General features: G+C 32.9%; 1 protein-coding gene and 1 pseudogene across 1 annotated transcript; one reads left to right on the forward strand and one right to left on the reverse strand.

The window, feature by feature from the left end:
- Positions 1 to 1,774: 1,774 nt before the first annotated feature.
- On the forward strand, positions 1,775 to 3,252 carry LOC120131254 (annotated as a pseudogene).
- A 342-nt stretch (positions 3,253 to 3,594) lies between these two features.
- On the reverse strand, positions 3,595 to 7,371 carry LOC120131255. Its single transcript, XM_039148286.1, has 2 exons — positions 7,240 to 7,371; positions 3,595 to 4,116 (listed from the first exon to the last, which is right to left on the reverse strand). The coding sequence occupies exons 1-2, from the start codon at positions 7,369 to 7,371 to the stop codon at positions 3,595 to 3,597; spliced, it is 654 nt and encodes a 217-aa protein (XP_039004217.1).
- Between the last annotated feature and the right edge of the window lie 15,651 nt (positions 7,372 to 23,022).

Consider the following 23,022-nt stretch of genomic DNA (forward strand, 5'->3'; position numbering starts at 1 on the left):
ACATGTATATATTATGTATAGTATATGCTTTTTGAATATTTTATAATTTATTATTTTATAGCTTGTGATATATTTTTTTATTTTTGAATAGTTATTTTAGTATTTTTAATATAAATGTATTAATTTTTAATAATTAACTTTTTATTCTTAATATTTTTAAAGTTATTTTTTGAATTTTTTGAATATTTTAGTTAAAGTTTCATATATATATATATATTATAAAAATTAAATAAGTCATTGAACTTTAAAAAATTAATCTAACCCTCGAAACGACTAAAAAACCAATTTAACCCAATTGTTACGTCATCAGTCGCTTTGAACCCCCACATTAGTACCCTAAACTAACACGTTAGCATCATAACGGTCAACAATGAAAATTATTGGTCAAAGGATCACATTAGATATTTTTTTTTTAGTTTGAGGGTCACATTAAGTAAAAAAATAGTTAAAGTATGCATTGATTTTTCGGAAAAGTTTGAGGACCTCATTTACCATTAAACCAAAGAATTATTATTAACCGTGCTTATTAAGAGCAGAGAAAAGATCCATAATGCGGCTGGGCTGGGATGCTCACCGTTAAATTTAACCTTCAATAACGCATTAGCCCAATATATTTTAAAGCCCTAGGGTTTTCCTCTATCTTCTCCCAAGTAAAGATCAAAGCTTCATCGCCATGGTTAGGGGTGAGCAAAACTCAATTTGGCTCGAAAAATCAATTTTTTCGACTTGAATTTACTTAAAAAAAACTCGACTCGAATTGATTTCGAGTTTTAATTTCATAAATTCGACTAGAAAAAATTTCAAGTTCAAATCGAGTTGTAAAATACAACTCTCTAATAACTCTAGTTTTTTGTAATTAGCAGATTAATTTTAAAATTTGAGTCAAGTCCCTCAACTTTGTGTTGTATATGTAAATCACATATGAAAAAAATAAAAAAAATAAATGTATTGTATATGATTATAAAATATTATTTAAATTGGAATAGAAGACGATGTCATAATATTGTAAATATTTACGATTAAATTTAAATAGAAATTTGAAAATTTGACTCGACTTGAATTTTATAAACTCTAGACTTGAAAAAATTTCAAGTCAACTTCGAGTTATAAAACATGACTCATCAACTCGAATAACTCAAATTTTTTTGACTCGACTCGAGTCGACTCTATCGAACGCTCACCCCTAGCCATGGTTAGTTCATTTCGACTTGTCTCCTTTTCTTTGGAAGAACTCATTTCAGTGGTTATTTTTTTCCCTCGAAATTTCTTATCTAATTCTCCGTTTTAGCCGCAAGGAGATTACATTGAGCTTTCCAGAAAGAGGCATGGTTATCGCCATGACTTCTTCGAGAAGAAGCGCTAGAAGGAAGCTCGTCAAGTTCACGAGCGTTTCGCAAGAAGTCGACATGGTTCTTTTCCATATTGATGTTTCTCAAAATCTTTAATTTTCTTCACTGAATTGGTACATACTTAGTTGTCAACATTTCTTTTACTGTGATATATGATAGTTAAGTCACATCTATGGATGATGGGAATCGTCGAGCATTAAGTTCCCCCTTTGCAAGTTTCCTATAAGACTAATTCGAACATGTAAGATATAGTATGTAGCAAAAAAACCCTATTGTTTCCAGTGTCTTGATTACGGAGTAATGAAATGTAACTTCTCTTGAGACATGAATTTATCGTTTTATGATGTGCTAAAGCTTTTGTATTGGGTCTATACATTTTTTTTAAGAAGTGATTATAGCTTTAATCATTTCTTTTCATTCTTTACTAATTATGCTAACTAGAAACTGATTTTGCATCATATCAACAAATTGGCCATGCATGAAGAACCATCAACTAGACGGAAGGTTGATGATGAAGTGCAAGATGGAGCTATTCCTGCCTATCTTATGGATATGGACAACACCACAAGTGCAAAGGTATTCTGATAGATGACATTAATACATTCTTCGATTCATATGACATTAAGTTTAGTGTATATTTTTCTGTTTAGGTTCTAAGCAACACCATAAAACAAAAAGGAAAAGAAAAGCTGGAAAATGGGAGGGCCCTATATACCCAAGGTAAAAAGATGTTTTTCTTATTACGTTTTAATATGTTCTCTCTCTCTCTCTATATATAATATATATATTGTTTTAATAGGATATAACGTATAATTTTTCTTGCTAATAAATTTGTTCGACTTCTAACTTTTGTCCTCTAGGTAAGGCCTGTTGCGGGGATGAGATGCTTAAGGTGATCAGATCTAGTAAACGGAAAAGTAAGTATATATATAATTAGCTTCTTCCTATTATGCGAACCATTAATTAAAAATCAAAATCTTTCTGTTAGCTCTTTCGATCAATCGAAGTATGTCAAGAGGGGTGAAATTGCTTTTTAAAATTTTGATGCGGAAGTAACCGAAAAATAAAACCTTGCACAACGATTTTAGAGTTGTTCGACTTCTAAACCAAGTCTACACCCAATACCTTAGCATCCACATTAAGGATTTTTAAAATCCGTTAGATTTACTAACTTTTGAGGACGATGTAACCTTACAACAACACACAATTTTATACACCAAAACTTGCTTACACTCTCTCCACAAAAAGAATTACAAATAAAGAAAAAAAATCTCACAAAGTCAAATGTGGAGAGGTGTAACAAGATTTTGGGTATAAATTGTATGTTGTTATAAAGTTACACCCTTGTCCTTAAGGTTAGAAAATCCAGTGGATTTGAGAATTATTATTGTGATTGTTAATATAGTGAATGTAGACTGTTTAAAAGTCGATCACTCTAAAATCGTTGTGTAAAGTTTTTTTCCAATTGTTTCCACATCAAAATCTTAAAATGTCAATTTACCCCTTGACATACTTTGATTGATAGAAAGAGCTAAAAATTTGTGTATAGAGTTTGGTTGCACTAGCTAAAAGAACAATTTTGTTTCTAGAGAATCTCTGGTTCATCTGGTTTAATTTCTTCCTGATTTTCTTCTCTTTCAGCAAAACAATTGAAGAGGATGGTCACAAAGTGCACATTTGTAGGACCTGGTTTTACTAGAAGACCTCCCAAATATGAGCGCTTTATCCGCCCATCAGGATTGCGATTCACCAAAGCTCATGTTACAAACTCTGAACTGAATTGCACATTCAACCTTGATATCATGGAGTGAAGAAAAATCCCAATGGCCCTATGTATACCTCCCTTGGTGTTATGACCAAAGAACTTTCTCTTCTTTCCAGTTTCATTCAGTGTCAGACTTAGATTAGATTAGATCTATGTTTAAAATCCAAAATTTGTTTTCTATGTTTATAAAATCTGGGTATATCATTTCCCTTGCATCCAAGTTTTTGCCATGTGGGGATTGTATTAAGGTGAGCAAAACTCGTTCACTTGACAACTATTTTTTATTCGATCTACCATAAATGTTTGTAGTAGTTATGACCAAAGGAACTTTCTCTCTTCTTTCCAGTTTCATTTCAGTGTCAGACTTAGATTTAGATTTAGATTCTATGTTTAAAATCCAAAATTTTGTTTTCTATGTTTATAAAATCTGGGTTATATCATTTCCCTTGCATCCAAGTTTTTGCCATGTGGGTGATTGTATTAAGGTGAGCAAAACTCGTTCACTTGACTAACTATTTTTTTATTCGATCTACCATAAATGTTTGTAGTAACAAGGCGTAATGGAGTTGATAACACAGCTGCAAGAGGGCCACCTATGATCGATATTGCTTGTCCACTGTGCCCGATGGTTGATGGATCCAAAATGAGCAGCCCGATTTTGCAGTAGATTGCAAGATCCTTACAGATGTTCTTGAAAACATTATAGCAACCAAATCCGTTTTCGAGCAAGTATTTTGCTCGATGAACCACTAAATCATCCGGACCGGAGACTACGAGAGTGCAAGTCCCACCTCGTGCTTTTGCAAAGAAGAAAGCAGGGCTGACTGCATACCGGAAACAATACAAAATGCCACCAGCAAGGAAGCAGTTCAAGCATGAGGAAACAACACCACTACATTCTTCCAGCGGAGTGCAAGTAGGGCAATGCAGTTGAGATCGATCTGGCCCCGAACTTGCAAGGAGGATATCCAGAACAGTTCCCGTACCAACTTCAACGAATGACTATCGTTTCCAACATAGATGCCTGCTCTCACACAGAAGTATAAAGGTACAACTAGTAGAACAATTCCAGCACATAACTCTTCGAGAGATAATCTGAATAAAAACAACATATGCAAAGTTCTGAGTTCATGCATGTATCATTCTAAAGCTCCAGCCTAGGATACGAATTAGCCGGTTAGGGATGGATCGAAGGAGTACCGAGGGTGCAATCTGCAAATTTTAAATCCCCATATAGTTTATGTATTTTTTGTATTTTATTGATGATTGAATTTTTCATTCCCGAGTATGAAATTGGAAGTCATTTGGTGTACTGAAGTTCATTTTGAGTAAAAATAGGAAGAACAAGACATGCTTTTGGTGAAAGTATGAGAAGATACTGCAGAGATTGTTGGTATTGTAGCAACACTAGTACTATTCAATTCATGCTTTTAGTTCCGCCATTATTTGTAATGCGTTTTAAGTTAGTCTTTGATTAAAAGTAGCAAGTGAAATTAATAATTTTAGTCTTAAAACTTTTACGAGTAATAGAAGACAATTTTAATTTGGGTAAAGTATAGTAATGGTCACTGAACATTTCTGAAGCTTGCATTTAGGTTCTCTAACTTTTAAAATTTGTAATACAGTCCCCCAACATTAATCCATTACAATATGGTCCCTGCACCTATGAAATTAGGATAATTATATAAATGATCACTGAACTTTTAGGTACTTGATTTAGGTCCCCCAACTTTTAAAACTTACAAAACAATCCTCAATTTCATTCTAAACACAAATTCCAAAGTAATTCAATTTCATTATAAACCCTAAATTCCAAAATAATTCAATTACATTCTAAAACCCAAATTCTAAAATACTTCAATTTCTGTCTTTTTTAAATGACGCCAATGTCACAAATTATTAATTAATTTACTTTTTATATTTAAAAACATATGATATTTTTTAATATTATTTAAAGACAATAAAATTTTTCAATAGTAGAATATATGATAATAATCATTATTTAAAAATAAATATATTCTGATTATTTGTGTATGTTTTTATATCTAATCATCATGTTAATATATTTTATATCTTCATAAATATTAAGACTACATAAATAGCAGAGTAAAAATTATATATGAGTTATGTTAATTATAGTAATGATGTAAATATATTTTTTTTATGTTATTCTATTATAATTAAATATAAATATTACCATGATAATTAAATATTTATTTACTTATTACTCGAATATTTTTTGTAGAAAAAATATTTATAAATCATAAAAAACACAATAAAAAATAAACACTGAAGTTGACTACTTCAAAATAAAATAAAAAATCAATAATTTAATATAATATATCCTAAGTTGATGATAACAACTCACTCAAAGAGATGGGTTTGTGCCATGTTTCGTACATAACGTAAACTTTCTATTTCATGGTCACGTATTCTTTTAGTTCTAGCACGATCTATTTTTTAATTTTCTAATACACTTAACAAAATTATATTATAACTCGTTAAGTGATTTCATAGGTAAAAAAATATTATTTTCTTTAAAAGTTTTAAATTCAAACAATTGTGTTTGTAGGGTATATCTATATTATTAATAAATTAAAAAAAAATTGAATAAATACAATCTTATAATCACATCGAACTATTAAAAACTGAATTATAATTGAATAAATAAAAAATTATAAGGATGTCAATTGGGGATTTTAATTCTTAATTTTTTCATTGAGAGATTGTGTTTTTTTATTCAATTTCTTCCATAATCATTTTTTATATTTAAATTATTGAAGGTCACTAAATTTACATTTACGAGGAGGGAGTGTATTTTTTCTTCTTCACAAAAGTAAAAAAATAAAAACGCTATCGCGTTCTTAAAGATAATCTAGTATATTCATCCTTAAATTGAAATATTTTAGAATTTGAGTTTTAGAATGTAATTGAATTATTTTGGAATTTAGGGTTATGAAATTGAATTATTTTAGAATTTGGGGTTTAGAATGAAATTGAGGAATGTTTGTAAGTTTAAAAGTTAGGGACCTAAATTCAAGTGCCTGAAAGTTCAGTACCATTTATATAATTTACCCTAATTTTCATAGGTGCGGACCATATTGCAAATGGATATTAAATGTTGGGGGACTGTATTGCAAGTTTTAAAAGTTGAGGGACCTAAATGCAAGCTTCAGAAATGTTCAGTGACCATTACTATACTTTACCCTTTTAATTTTTAAATGAAGCTGGAAATTTTAAGTTTCAAATCAAGTACTAAAATTATTTTAAGTTTTATAATTAGTCCCATCTTATTTTTGAATTGGTGTCCAAATTGACTTTATGTTATTTGAAAAATCAGTCTACTACCTAAGAGCATATTTAATTTCATAGTAATTCTGAAAATTATTTGATTTGACCCATTTTAAAATATATATTTGACTTTTCAATCTAGTCCCTAATTTTTTTTTTGCAATTCACGAAGATTTACAAATCCGTTTTAGTTGAATCATTTTGTAGTCCTTCGTAAAATGGTTTTGAACTTAAAAGCGAGGTTGTTCACTTGTTCTAAGATTTAATTGTTTATTGAAATTTTGATACCAAATGATTATTTACCTTTATATGATAAAATATTTGTTTTTAGTAGGTAAAATATCGCTATGTAATAATATTTGTTCTTTTTTTAGTATTTATTCGAGTCGCTTTGATAATTATATGACCTTTAAATTTAAGTCACGTCATTTCAATTGAGTTTGAGATATCATAATAAAATAAGATTTTATTTGTTCTTTTTATGGTACTAGTTTCCCAGTTGGAGACAGACGGATTTTGACTTCGATCTTATTCTCGAAGTTCGACACCAATTACGAAATGACTTCAATTATTAGGTACACACACTCAATAATTTGGGTGCATCATCGTCTTTGATGCCAAGGCATTCTTATGTAGTTAGCTTCGAGTTTGACTTGAATCTGTCACCAACACAACATTCAACGTACAATCCATACAGTATGGGTGTGGTTGTCTCATCTTCTCAAAATGATATGGGGTTAGTCCGTGATTGACGCACTCCTGCTACACTTGATAACTTTTCATTCAATGACACATAACTATTCTGATTTAAGGGGGATCATTCTGACAAAGAACCAATAAGGAGTCTGGTCTCAATGGTGATGAGTAGGCCTCTTCTAGAAGAGCCAGATGAGCTTGACATGAAAGTGAGAGGAGGATGATGTCCATGACAACAAAGAACACGCTGTAACTATCAACGTTCCACATGCTGCCACGCCTATTTCTTAATATCAGCCACCATCCCACTTCACAACTATTAATATGAAATCTTTTAACGCTCTAGAATTTTCGCAATTCCCATAGATTGAGCAATACAACCAACGTGGTGATGGTGAAATTTATGTACGCCATTTAGTTAAGACGACTATGAAAAGAACAGTAGCGGACAAGTACATTTTTGAATGTGTCCACAAGAAGCAGGGATGTAATTGGAGGATTCGTGTATCATGGTTGAAGACGATGAACAACCTTTAGAAGTTTACAAAATACGTCCAACCTTATACATGCCCCGTCAACAGCCTCAATTAGGATAATCATAACTTGGATGTGCATGTGCTTTGTGACGCATTCATTCCACTGCTTAAAGTAAATCCACGTATAATAGTTGCGACTTGTATTGCTGCAATTACATCTCAATATGACTACACAGTTGGCTACCATAAAGCATGGTATGCAAAGTATCAAGCCCATCAAAAATGATGAAGAAACACATATCAGGAACGGTTCTAAAATTGGAAACTGTATCGGTGTACAAAAATGATCGTGTCGTACAAGGTATGTTCCAATTCTACCAGTTATTTTAAACATTTTTGTAGAGCGTTAATGCATTCTACAACTGTAAGCCGATGGTTGAAATCGACGATACTTAGTTGTACGATAGATACACATAAATAATGTTATTGGTGGTTTCACAAGACGATAATAGAAAAATTATTAACATTGCCTTCACAATAGTCGAAAATGAAGATATATACTTTTAGGAATTCTTCCTTAAGAACTTACGAAGACATATTGTTCTATCACATGTTATGCGTGATAGAGATAATGAGATATGTCTTATTTCTGACAGAGGCTTATGGATCAAATATGCAATCCAACGTATGGATCGGTCTTGGTAACCTCCTTAAATTTATCACCGGTACTGTTTACGCTACATTGTTACAATTTATTTACAAAAGTTCAAGAGTAAAGATGAATGTATAATGATGCTTCGAATAGGTACATCTTTCACGATTTTGGGTTTAAGATATCTTTTCATTTATTATTTCTAACTAATTGTTCCATTTTTAATTGAGGGGCCACACACATTTCATATAATGAGGTTGAGGAGCTGCTTCAAAATATGAGAGACATGAATTAGAAGACTATAACTACTTTGCTAAAATCTTGAGAGAAAAATGACTTTGATCATTTAATATGGTCACATAACAACAAACTTTACTGAGGCGATCAATTCATCACTGAAGGGAATGCGTCATTTTACTATCACTTCCGTTGTTAACGCGACATATTATCGATTGACAATATTTTTTTGCAACATTGGAAAAGCAAGCAATTGACTGGATGACAGGTGGCCACAAAGTCCACTCAAACCTCCTCAAAAAATTATAAACATTTGTGCAGTATTCAAATGCAATTAATGCGACATGCTTCTTTTGCGAAGGCTAAACAATCTGTGTTTCGGGTTTGAGGCCATTGGAAGGCTTAGAGCACAACACATACGTGGTTAATCTATGACAATGAACCTACGAGTGTGGAGTCTTCCAAACATTCAAATATCCGTGTGCGCACGCCATTGTTGCTTCTTCTTCTTTACGGATTCGCTACATGGCATACTTTTATCGGTATACTTACTTGAAACCGTATTCAAGGTTTATCAATACGAGTTTCCTCCAATTGTAAATGAATGAGATCTGGATGAAGTTGATAAGGATTTGGGTGAACATCGAGAAAGAACCGGACAACCGAAACTATGTTCTATCTGTAGGAATCCTGGACACATGAAGAACAAATTTCCTAATCGGCCAGGCTGTCGTATCGATTAATTGCGTTTTTTCATTGTATTACTACTTTTTTATTTAACAAAATATATTCGTTTGTTTTTAATTTCTTTTGGTTTCAAACCATTTTACCCCACTTATAATTTCTCGTATGTACCGGTATTTGCCTCAACTGAATGATAAGTTCCAATATTACACCTTTAATCTTATAAATTATTAAATTTCTTCTATTAACTTCTCGGAAATACCACTTGAATGTGACTATCAAGTTTTTTACCCTGCATTGATGGTAACAACTATAATGACTCTCAACAACTCCAAACGACAGAGATGGTATAAATTGAAGGTTAAAGAATTTCAAGGTCAACAAGAATCAAATTGAACAAGTATATCAACATCAAATAAGTTTTTTGTACTTAATTTTTTTTATATTCTTTGTAACATACTTGTGAGCTACATTGTTTAATTTGCTCAAGTGTTGTCACAACCGAAAATTCTTGAGCTTTATTAAGTATTAATTTAGTTAGTTTTAAGGGAAAATTTCTTAGATTATAAATATTTCAGGATAATTCTTGAATATTCAAAAAGTTCAGGGACCCAACCTTGTATTTTCCCATTTTTATTATGTATAAAAAAAAATTTAATGAAATTAGGGACCAAATTACAAAATTTCAGGACTTGTAGACCATTTTAGCACCTGTAGGTAGTTCAGGGACCTAACCCCAAATTTCTATTTTTTCTATCGGCAGGAAAAAATAGAAAAAATGGATTAGGTCCTGCAAGGGATTGGAACCCTTATCCCTGGGTTAAGGTCGCCCATGCCCTAGTTGTTTAGGCTAGGGTACTGTTGGTGATATTTTTATTAAATATATAATATATATGTAACACCTCCGACTCGTACCCGACCCAGATACGACTCTGAGATGTCACATTGACTTTCCAACTCTTTGACTCTTTGAAAATTTGACTAAAATTTAACTTTTATTAGACAAATGAAAATATTTTTAAAAAATATATCAAAGCTGTTGGTGATATTTTTATTAAATTATATAATATATATGCAACACCTCCGACTCGTACCTGACACAGATACGACTCTGAGGTATCACATTGACTTTCCAACTCTTTGACTCTTTGAAAATTTGACTAAAATTTAACTTTTATTAGACAAATGAAAATATTTTTACAAAACATATCAGAGCATCTACATTTTAAAACATTTTTAGAACATGCCGACAATATTTCAAATAATAAAAATATATACAATTCAAATTTTACTGATCTGACAGTCTTCACCGGTATGTTGTCCTGCCCCTTGCTTATTCGACTTAATTCTCGAATCTCTTTGAACTTACGTGTGAAAAAATCACACACTAAGTCTATAATTTAGTGAGACATAACGAGTATATTAAAGCAATAACATTTATGTTATTTTCAAAATAACATTAAGTACAAAAACACTATACTCTTTCTAATTTATAACATATATTATTAAACATTGATTACTTTATATCTATTTGACACTTGATTCTACATTTCCTTAAAAATATCTCATATAAAATCAATAAACACTTCATTAACATTATAATATTGTTACTCATTTTTCAATTTTTTATCAAGTTTGTATTATTAGTCCAACGTATATTGCTGAGAACTCAAGGTATGTGAGTACATTGAGGTTGTGCACTAATGCAGTCACCACTACTCACATAATTTACACCGAAGTGCCACATATTTGTCCCGAAGGACCACATAGGTTTGTCCTGAAGGACCACATAGATTTGTCCCGAATGACTACATAGAACCCTCGACTCTTGGCATGCCAACTAAACCCCTAATTCTCATAAAATATACTTTGAGCTTATTCAATATAATTAGGTCACTTTTATTATTCAAGAGGTATTTTATTCATATAGATCACATTTCGCGTATAATAATTCCACATAAACTAAGGTCTCTTAGCACATATTCATATAGAACATCTCACGTAGAACATTTACTCATAGCATTTACCATAGCACTATTCAAATTATCATTTATTCACATAAAATATATATTCATAGGTCATATACTTATAACATTTCATGTAACATTATTCAAATTATAATATAAAAATAGTTTGGGTAATTCGTACCCAAAAATTTTAACAAAATCATTTAATAAATCAATATATAAAAATATGTTTTATAACATAATACAAATCATTTATTCAAAAACATTTGAGGTTGGCTTATCGCAAGCTGCCCTCCAATCTTATATAAAATAAGTAAGTTGCACTCCCTTTTTGCCTCACTTAGAGGTACACAAAAAATACGAATATCCGATTTTGCGCAAAAAATATCCGAAACTGGATTTGGGAAAAAACCGGTTTTTTTTAAACCGGATCAGATATTTAAAAACCGAATAGTATAACCGGTTTGGGAAAAAATTGGACGATCGGTTTTTTTACCGAATTAAAAATCGGATAAAAAACCGGTTTTTATCCAAAAAAATCCGGTCTGGGGTTTTAAAAACTAGCCGTTAATATAGCCGTTGGGGGGATTTTTGTGACCATTTTTTCTAAAACAAATCACCATTTTACCACCCTAAACATGTATAAATAGGTTGGGGATGTATTTGGTTGATTACAACTTTCTCAAATCTTATTATACAACACCTAAACATCTCTCAAATCTTATTTTTGTAATTTTTTATTCATCATGGCTACAAATACTGACCCTAACATGGCTAAATCTTCCGTCGGGGGAAACTTTGAAGTCGTGAGAGTGATCGAACACACTCGAAACAAAGATATTTGGGATCACTAAAATTTTTGTGAGATGTCAAATGGCTCGAGGAGGGCGCGTTGTAAACTTTGTTTAAAGTTTTTTGCACCGGAAGGAAACACAACGTTGAAGAACCATTTTACAAAATCATGCAAGGCAGTTTGCTCAAGATCAGATCCAAGTTAATCGAATCTTACACCGCAAGGTGGTGTTTTTGTTTACAACAACGAAAAATTACGAGAAGCGTGTACAAAGTTCGTGATTACAAAAGCATTGTCGTTCGACAACTTTGATGATGAAGATTTCACGGCAACAATTCAACAACTAATGCAACCACATTATACTCAAGTAAGTCTTACTACCCTTAGAAGAGATGCTATAAAAATGTGGCATACGACGAGGGAAAAAATGATTTTAGGATTCCAATAACACCGTTATGGTGTGTCGTTTACATGTGACGTTTGGAGTTCCTCTCATAATACCAAAAATTCTGTTTTAGCTGTTACGACACATTGGTTAGATCAATATAATTGGCAAATGATGAAAACAACAATCGCGTTTGAATTATTCGGTGAGCCGCATACCAGTGGTAATTTATTTACACTTTTAAAAAGGGTAATTTGTCTTTATAAATTAGAAAATAAAGTTTTTTCTATATCCTTTGATAATGCATCGAATAATACAAACACGGTTCCAAGATTGAAAATATTAATTTCATCGATTTTAGACGGTGTATTTTTTCATACCCGTTGCGTTGCACACATAATTAATATATCCGTGCAAGCCGGTTTGAAGGTTATTGAGCCATTAAATTAGATTAGAATTTAAAGCAATGATAAAATCGGTTCTTTGTAACAACAACAAAAGACTAAATGATTATAAACGATTTTGTAAGTCGGTTAATAAAAAAACTTTGAGTCTTAATTTGAATTGTCCTACTCGTTGGAACTCAATTTGGATGATGATGCATATCGCCTTAAGGCAAAGGGAAACATTGCAAACATTTCACGATTGGCTTTTCGAGAGGGGCCATGTCCCAAACATTTATCCGGATTCGAGTTGGGAAACTATAGCCAAAATAACCGATATGCTTGGGGTTTTTTAAAAATGCAATAACTTTTTATGCGGTGTTTATTACCCTACTAGCCCATTGGTTCTTAATCAAATATTTTTGTTGGCTAACCAACTAAATGACTTTGAATTTGAAACCAAAGTTTTTCAAGAAATTGGCTTTCCAATGAAGGAAAAACTTTTAAAATATTTTAAGGAGATTCCCCCCATTTTTACTTGAGTCGTCGCTTTAAACCCAACTTTAAATGTTGGCGAGGTTGAAACACTAATCAAACAAATTGCGTTTGCTTTTAATCTAACCGATGATGAACCCAACTTTGTCCAAAACCAAATAAATTATTTTAACAAATGTTTTCGAGACATGTTTGCAATTTATTTAATTAAATACAAATCAAGTAGTGTAATACATGATCAAATGAGAACGAATGCGGAATCATCTAGTATACGTACAAGTAACATAAATTTGTCACTTTTTAACACTCTAGTAAATTCCCAATCCAAACGATCACGTACTACCACCCCAAGTAGCGAGTTGGGAAATTACATGTCATGCGATTTTCTATCAAAAATGACATTTGAAGAGTTTGAAAGTTTGGATATTTTGGCTTGGTGGAAAGAAAAGGAAGCACAATTTCCGATTCTAGCCACCATGGCCCGTGATTTACTAACTGTCCAAGCTTCTACGGTAGCTTCGGAATCCACTTTTTCTGTTAGTGGCAGGGTTATATCGCAACGGAGATCAAGACCAAGTCTTGAGTCGGTGGAAGTATGCATTTATTTGAAGGATTATTTGGATGGAGTGGCTTGGAAGCAACATATCACCACCCTAGAAGATGCAATTGATACCGATTTGGAAGCAAAATTACACATTGAAGAAGTCGAATTTGGAATATCCCCTCCAAACGAAGAAGGCGAAGATGATGAAGAAGAGATGTCAATGTAGTTTATTTTAAACTTGTTTCAATTATCGTAAACTTTGTTTCAATTATCGAACTTGGAAGTTTTTAAGTATTTGAATTTATCGAATTTGGAAGTATTTAAGTATTTCAATTATCGTAAACTTTGTTGCAATTGTTGACGATGTAATTTTAACATTGTAATATTTAAATATTTTAATTTATCATTGATGAGTGTCTTGTGTATATGCTCTTCACATGCATAAAATGTTTATAAATACACCTAATTTATCTAGAATAGTTGTTCTTTGATTAGCTTTTGGTTTGTGATAGGTGTGCATGAAATGGAGCTTAAATGAGGATCTAATGCGATTAAGTGGAATATAATGAAAGCTTGCAAGAAATAGTGATGAATTTGCTTTGATGAGAGTGTTTAAGAAGGAAGAACAAAGAAAACATGACAAGAGTAGTGCTACTCAACATTACTCTAAAAGCTTTCAGGAGGAGTAGAGACAAATTGCACAAGAGTAGTGCTGCTCACCACCACCGATTTTTTTATATCCGATTTTTTTTAAAATACCGTTTTTTTTCAAACCGAAACCGGTTATACCATCCGACCCTCCAAACCGGTTAAGATCCGAACCGGTTTTTTAAAATCTGGTTTTTTGGCTGGGTGAAAAAACCAGATCGGTTTTTTATCCGACTTTGTGCATGTCTAGCCTCACTTAGGCCCTAAGCAACTCTTTTTCACTTTGTTCAACATTTGCTTTCGATCGAATCTACACATTACATGATCAATATAAATATCATAGCTCAATTATCATCTAATCAATTAGTACTTAAATAATCAAAATGAAACCCCTTATTTATCATTTCAGACTAAATAGTATCGGTACCCCTCCTATAGTACCGATACTTCTCTTCTGTGTTACCGATACCCACTTTAGTGTCGATACCATTTTGGCATTCTGGAAATCAGATTTCAATTACAATATCGCTATCTTCCTCTTGGTATTGATACCTTCACATCAATATCAATACTACTTCAATCAATATCGATATTGTTCATCGTATTCATACTCTCTCCTTCAATTTTAACCTTATAGTATCGGTACTGTACTGTTCTTCCAGTACCAATACCCTTACCCAGAAATCGTTTATTTCATTTCAAAATTTACCCAAAACTCACTTAAATCTTTTACCATTAACTCTATGTATGCTTTTAAACTCCTTATCACTTACCCCAACTAACTTATATCCAACAATCTCCTTTTAACATCCAAATTTATCCATATAACTCTTGAGATTAAAAATCATATCAATTTTTCAAACATGTTCTCAAGCCTTTCTAACACTTCAAATTTCTCATTTACACCTAAGACAAATCAAATATTCCTTTAGAATCCAAATATTCATCAATTTTTAACAATTCCCTTAAAAACCCATTTTACTAATTCACCATTAGTTCATCCATCTCTTAGTTTCAACTCATCTTTAAGCTTTTTTAAGCTTCTATATTACCCAAAGATCCAATACCAAGTCAAAAATGAAAGAATTAACCAAGTTCAATTAACTTAACTTAGCCATGGAAGCATACGATGGAAGAGAAGAAGAGAAGAAGAGAAGAAGAGAAAGTCAAGTTTCCAGACTTTTGTTTTTCTCTATTTCCCCACATGTTATATATAACCCTTTAAAATAAATTTTAAATTCTTTTCATGCTAAAAGACCATAATGCCCTTCCATCTTTTCATATTTGATAATAAATCCTAGACAATAATTTCCTAAATTAGTCCTTAAACTTTTTAATTTATTCAAATTAAACCACCAAATTTTTAATCCTTACATTTCAGTCACTAACCTGAAGTTTGGGGGGTATTACAATATAGGTTAAAGCTCGGGTATTGCCCCAAAAAACCCTTAAATTAAAACCCCCAATCCTTAGCCGTCGACCCTTCCACCGCCAAATCCACCACCGTCCGACCACCTTTAGAGAGCGCCACCACCCCACCATGACCACCACCTCTCCCCGACCAAAACCCCATTAGTTTCAAGCCGAGAACTATTTTTATTCATCGTTAATTGATATTCTTCCGAATCATCATGGAAACCTTTGGTGGCCGTTGATTTTGCATTTTTTTGGCTAATCCAATCGGTGTTGTAGCACACCACCACCACCATCAGCTTCATCGGCGACGTGCGAACAAAACCCAAGTGAGCGACACCTCCATCGATACATCATCATTGATCACCATTAGGGGTAAGCCTCGAGCGTTTTCCAGTTGATTTAACGTTGATTTGGCTGATTTTTGATTGATTGTGGGTTGTTTTTTATGTTTGGTTGCTCGTGGAAAGATCGGTCGTTCAAAACAACCCCCATCACCGTCGAACGTGCCGCCACATACCGACAGTGCGCGTAGGGCTCCTTTTCTGGTCCAGGAAACCTGTTATAACGGTCCAAGTAGACCGAACCGACCCAACTTAGTCTTAACCGGGTCTGTTAGATCGAACCGAGTCAGCCCAAACCGGTCTGACCCGTTGACCTTGGCCTAAATCGTTGACTTTGATCTGACCGTTAACCATTGACACGCCCGTTAACTTTGACTTTGACTGTTGATCGTTGAATTTGACAAAAAGTTAAATTTTCTAAAAAGTCATATTTTATGTTTTTCGACGTCTTGAGTCCGAATCCGAAGTTCGTTTTACCAAATTCAAACTATGTAAGCTATTTTTTGGCATTTTATCTCCCGATTCAATGTGAATTTTCATGTCTAGGTTTCGTTTCTAATGTAATTGGTTTTGCCATGTATCTGAGACATTATGGGAGATAGAATTAAAGTTTAAGTGCAATCAAATGGAGTTTAATTGGTTAATCGACGTGGCTAAAAAATCGAGGTAATACTTTATTTCCTTTTGTATGCTTTTCGGAACTCATTGATAATTGATAAATGCGTGAATGGAAATGATTGGTCAATTAGGTGTATGTAATTATCATTGGAGTCAAACTGAATATGATAAAGGCATAACATTGTATAAGACTCAAACGGTTCGTAAAATAAATTGGTAGACTAATAAGAAATAATTCTAAGTTCAGGGAATAGTTAGTAAATAAATTGACCTCAAGATCCAAAATTTTGATTAAATTCTTTAAAGGTTAAATGCCGATAATACTTTGTTAAGAAATTACAAAAATAATTCTATGGAGTAAAATTACAAAAATGCCCTTATAATGTAAAAAGACCAAGATTTGCCCTAAAGGTGAAAAATAACCCAAAAAGGACATATTTGACCAATTACCAGAAAAAGTGCATATGTTTGGATTGAAAAGAATTACCAAAATATCATCAAGCTACGAAATAACTAAAATAACCTCCGATATTCAGATAATTGAAATACCCCTCAACCCCAAAAAGTTTTGAATACCTTAAACTCTAAGATGACTGAAGTAACCTCGAGTGTTGAAGTGACCTAAATATCCTAACGACTTCGAATAAGTTGATGTCTTTGGATAAATTCTAGAAGCACCAATAAACTTATGTTGTATCATCCCTAAAGGTTATGAAGCATAACTCAAGTATGTTGAGTATTCTTGATACTAATACATCACATAAATATATAATAACATCAAATACCTGATCGTCTCCTCTAGTTTCGTTCAGTGGTGATTCTGAAAGTGACCAATTCAACTAGTGTAATCAATATTAAGAAGTGATTATTCGTAAAGTATATTAGTCCGAATTATTGACAAGTTTTACAGGGTGGAGATCGGTTAGTACGATTTGACTCAAGCTCAAGATAATTCGATATAAATTCATAATATTGCAAACTATCATTTTACCCTTATTGGATTAAGTTACTAAGAATCCATCAGAAATTAAAATGTCCGAAATACCCCTTTTTGACTGAATAATGGAAACACTCATGTTATATCTAGATCTTTAATAATTCTGATGTAAAGGTTCATGAGTACATTTTCAATACACTTGAATATTAAATGAATTTTTGAATGTTGATTAGATCTGCTAATGAATGAACCCTTTTTTAGGGAATCAATTCTGAATTCCATTCAATCTACAGAAGTTATACGTTGTTCCTTCTTGATAACGATCAATTGCCTCCGAAAATAATTGAATCTTTTGATGTGTTTCCTATATGATAGTTGTCCGTTTTATTTGTATTGAAATTATAAATTGATAACTGATTGATTTATGAATGTTTTACTGATTGATATAATGATATATTGATTACTTGTGTTACTGGAAAAATGAAATATGCCTGAAGTATGGATCATGGAATTACTGGTTACTACTTGAACTGTTTTATTAAGACACTATTTTAGGTAAGCTTGAGTATGGAGGTTCATCTTTGATCAAGATGGTAATTCCTTACGGACCTAAGGCGACCTTTGGGTAGGCTCTAAGGCCCCAAGGCACTCCCTTAGTGTGGGGACTGCATTTTGGTGTATGGGTGGAGGACATTTATGTGATTTAAATAACTACATTGTCATTTTTACAACATTCTACTGGATCATGATTTTGATATTAAAGTTATTGCTCAATCTAAACTCTACTGGATACTATATGGGTAGGAGTCTAGAGTACGGAGGTTCATCTATGATAAAGCTGGTAAATCTTTACATACGTAAGGAGATCATTGGGTAGGCCTATAGCCCCAAGGTACTCCCTTAAGGTGGCTCTTTTACTTTGTGCTTAGAGTAATTACTTATGGATGCAGTTATGGGGGATTGCATATGGAGTATTCGGGTGGAGGGTATTATAGTGATTTTAAAACATGTTTTACTGAAATAAACTACAATTGTTTTTAAACTATGATTACATTTATTCTGGTTTTGAGGGAACACACTAGAATCTTTATTTCAATCTCCTGAGTCTCTCTCTTTGATTATTTCCTCCAGATTTTGATTTCATGATAGTTACCTGAAGAAATGATTAATGCAATCTGAGCTCTTCCGTAGAACCTGATGATGTCTGTGTTGAAAACATTTTGATATTTTTCGATATAACAAATTAAGTTAAATGAATTTTAAGATTTTCCAAATGATTTTCTAAGTATATTCGATATAATTATTCGAATATCAAAACATTACTCCAAATATTTCAAAAATCATTTTTAATCCTTACTTAAGTGTAAAATTAAGTTTTAATCTTAAAACAATTTCAAAATAATCTTTCAAAGTATTTCGAACCATTTCAAAGCCAAAAATTCCAGATTGCTCAGAGGGAATCGATTCCCCCCCAAGGGGGTACCGATTTCCCCTGAATGATTTGGCTCCGAGATTTCTAGAATGCTCAGAGGGAACCGATTCCCCCATAGGGGTACCGATTCCCCCCTGTTCAACGGTCGAAATATTTGAATTTTACACTTAGGGAACTGATTCCCTATGAGGGGGAACCGATTCCCCCCACGCTCCAAGCTGTTTTATTAATTATTTTCACACTAAAATGGCTATATGATCTTCACTAATCATCCCCAACGTTCATAAGTGATTCAAGGTGTATTTAAACAAGTTCTGAAGCTCTTGATCAACAAGAAATTATAGAGAAACAAGAGAGAAAGCATCAAACACCAAGTTTGTGCAAATCAAACCAATTTTCCTTTCAATATTCATCTTGCTTTCAAAGAACACCATTTGTGCTCATTTGTAATTATTTGCGAGTGTTCTTTTCTTGTTCTAGAATTGTGCAAACATTTTACCTTGTGAGGTTTTCCTTGTAAGTTTGCAAATTTGTAATCTTCTCTTTGGGAAAGAGTGTTCTCAAGAATTGGGGTATATTCTTGAGGGTGTTGTAAGGTTTTCTCTTTGGCCTCAAAAGAAAGAACAAATTAGTGAATTTGTTGGAAAATCCTTAGTGTGGATAGCTAAGGTAGTGGACGTAGACTTTGATTGAGAAAGTTGAACCACTCTAAATCGCTGTGCAATTACTTTCAATTTTCTACAAAAGCTTCCACCAAATTTTTAATTGCCAATTCACCCCCCCTCTTGGCCAATTCCGTCAATCGATTAACTCAATAATTGGTATCAGAGCCTAACTCATTTGAAGGTTTAATCGCCTCTTGAGTTCGATTCGGGAAAAGTTATATCGATAATCAAAGTCATCAATGGCCTCCGCTTTAAACTTCGACTCCGGTCTCGACTCGATGCCCTTCAACAAGCCTCCTTTCTTCAATGGAGCTAACTATGCCTATTGGAAGAATAGAATGATGTACTTCATTCAAGCAAGTGACATGGGCGTATGGAATGTTGTAGAAGAATGATACATCAAACCTCTCACTCATCCAAGGTTATGGAGTGAAAGAGAGACAAGAATGTTCCAGCTCAACTCCAAAGCCATCCATATCATTTTTTGTGCTCTTGGACCAGATGAATACGGAAGAGTTTCATCGTGTACAACCGCCAAAGAAATATGGGACAAACTTCAAGTCACTCATGAAGGTATCGATGAGGTAAAGAAATCTAAAATTAGTATTCTAACGCATAGCTATGAAAATTTCAGGATGAAACCAAATGAAGATATCAAAGCTATGACGGATATATTTTCAACGATTGTCAATGGTCTCAAATCATATGGAGAGATCATTTTAAATGAAAAGCTTGTGAGGAAGTTAGTCTACTCCCTCCCAAAATCGTGGCAATCAAAGAAGACGGCAATCATCGAGTCTAAGGACTTAACGTCCTTAACTCTTGAAGAGCTAATTGGGTCACTCCTTACTCATGAAATGATGCTCGAAGATGAGGTGGACCTAGACAAGATTGACGAGACACCAAAGGAGAAGGAGAAGAAGAAAAACATTGGAGTTGCTCTCAAATCTATAAAAGATGAGAGTGATTCGAATAACGATGACGATGACGAGGAAATGGCATTGTTTGCCAAACGGTTCAGAAAAATGATGAGACCTTATCGAGGAAGAAAATTCAAACGAAATGAAGGCTTAAAAAATGAACCCGAAAGAGAAGGACCCAATCATTTGCTACGAATGCAAAAAGCCAGGGCATGTTAAATATGATTGCCCACAATTGAAGAAAAAAGGTCAATCAAAGAATAAGCAAAAGGCTCATGTGGCTACATGGAGCGATGAAGAAAGTTCCGATGAAGAGGAACAAGAAGTAGCTAACTTGTTCTTGATGGCATTTGGGGAAGATTCTAAGGTAACCTCTAACTCATCCGATTTTGATGATTTATCCTATGATGAGTTATTAGAGGAATATAATGGGTTGGCATCGGATTATGAGAAATTATTTTTAAAATATAAAAATGATGTTTCAAAATTGAAAAATGAAAACAAACTCATATCCAAAACCAACAACGATCTTGAAAGTAAAATCAATGATTTGCAAATCAAACTAGAAGAGTTTGAAAAGAAAAATTTAGATTTGCAAAATTTACTTTCAAAGATCAATGATGATCATGAAAAGAAAATTGATGATCTTAAAACTTCTTTTGATAAAGTTGGAACAAAACATTTTGAAAAAGGTGGAAATTCAAAATCCAACTTTGTTAGAAAAAGTTTTAGAAACTACAATCATAGAAGTCCCCAAAGAACCTCTAATGGAAAAATCGTTAGAAGTATGTGGGTTCCTAAAGAACTCATTACTACTAAAGATAAAAATATCCTACACAAATGGATACCTAAGGGGACTAGGATTTTGGAAACTAATGAATATGGACCCAAAAGAATTTGGGTACCAAAAATCAAAAATTAATCTATGTTTGTTGGGAAAGGAGCATTGCTACAAGGCACGGGAAACAAATTCAAATTCATGGTACCTTGATAGTGGATGCTCAAGACACATGACCAGAGACAAAAGCCGGTTCATTGAGCTTAACGCCAAAAATGGAGGAGAAGTGACTTTTGGAGACAATTCAAAAGGTCACATTGAAGGTATTGGTACAATAGGTAATACCTCTTCCATACAAATTAAAAATGTTTATATGTGAATGGATTAAAGCATAATCTATTGAGTATTAGTCAATTATGCGATAAAGGATTTAATGTCTTATTTGAAATTAATGGTTATAAAGTCATTGACATTGCATCTAATCGGATTATGCTTGTTGGTCATAGAATAGGGAACATATACATGGTGAATTTAAATTCTTTTGATATGACTAATTTATGCCTAGTTTCTAAGGATGAACATGATAGTTGGTTATGGCATAGGAGACTAGGACATGCTAGTATGAGTGTTTTGCAACGGCTAATTCAAGGTGATTTAGTTCGAGGGTTGCCTAAGCTTAAATTTGATAATGATAAAATCTGTGATGCTTGAGCTAAAGGAAAACAAAAGCGTGTTTCTTTTAAATCCATTAATGACGTATCAACTAGTAGAGTATTACAATTGATCCATGTAGATCTTTTTGGGCCAACTAGGACTACTAGCTTGGGTGGAAAACAATATGCATTTGTCTTGGTAGATGACTATTCTAGATATACTTGAGTTCTATTTTTAAGTACTAAAGATGAAGCATTAGAACAATTCATCACATTTTCAAAAATAATCCAAAATGAATAGGATTAATTGAATTGCATACATTTGTTTTTAAAATTGCAGGTTATCCAATCTATTCCTATTTCCTTTACCATGTCCAATCCTAAACGTACTAGGTCTTCATCTAGTCATTCTAGTCGTCAACCAAATTCACCTCCAAATCCTTCTCCTATTCCAAATATTGATCCTAACTTGACTATCCAAAATTCTTGTTTCAATCAACCGGGTCCTAAAGATTATCGTTTTTGGTTTTACCAATATTTTGACTCGTATAAGATTAGGGAAGAATGTATCCCATCTCTTCAAGCTATGGTTGCTATTAACTTTAAATATCTCCCTATCTTGCACGAATGGAAATTTGATAAACTTTTCGAACTTGAACCCGTTGTCTATCATCAACTTGTTCGTATCTTCTATTGTAATGCCGTTTGTATCAAAAATCGTGACAAAACCAAAACCATAGGAGTACGTTCCTAGCTCCTAGGTCAATATTTCCATCTTGATCCGGCTTACATAGCCAATTCCTTAGGCTTGGATAATGAAGGTTTATCAAATGAAAAACAAGTTTTAGGCTCTCGATATAAACGAAATGATAGTGCAAGTGTTCTAGATCTTCATGA

Source organism: Hibiscus syriacus, unplaced genomic scaffold, assembly GCF_006381635.1.
Source record: "Hibiscus syriacus cultivar Baekdansim isolate YM2019G1 unplaced genomic scaffold, ASM638163v2 tig00110551_pilon, whole genome shotgun sequence".
Taxonomy (NCBI): Eukaryota; Viridiplantae; Streptophyta; class Magnoliopsida; order Malvales; family Malvaceae; genus Hibiscus; species Hibiscus syriacus.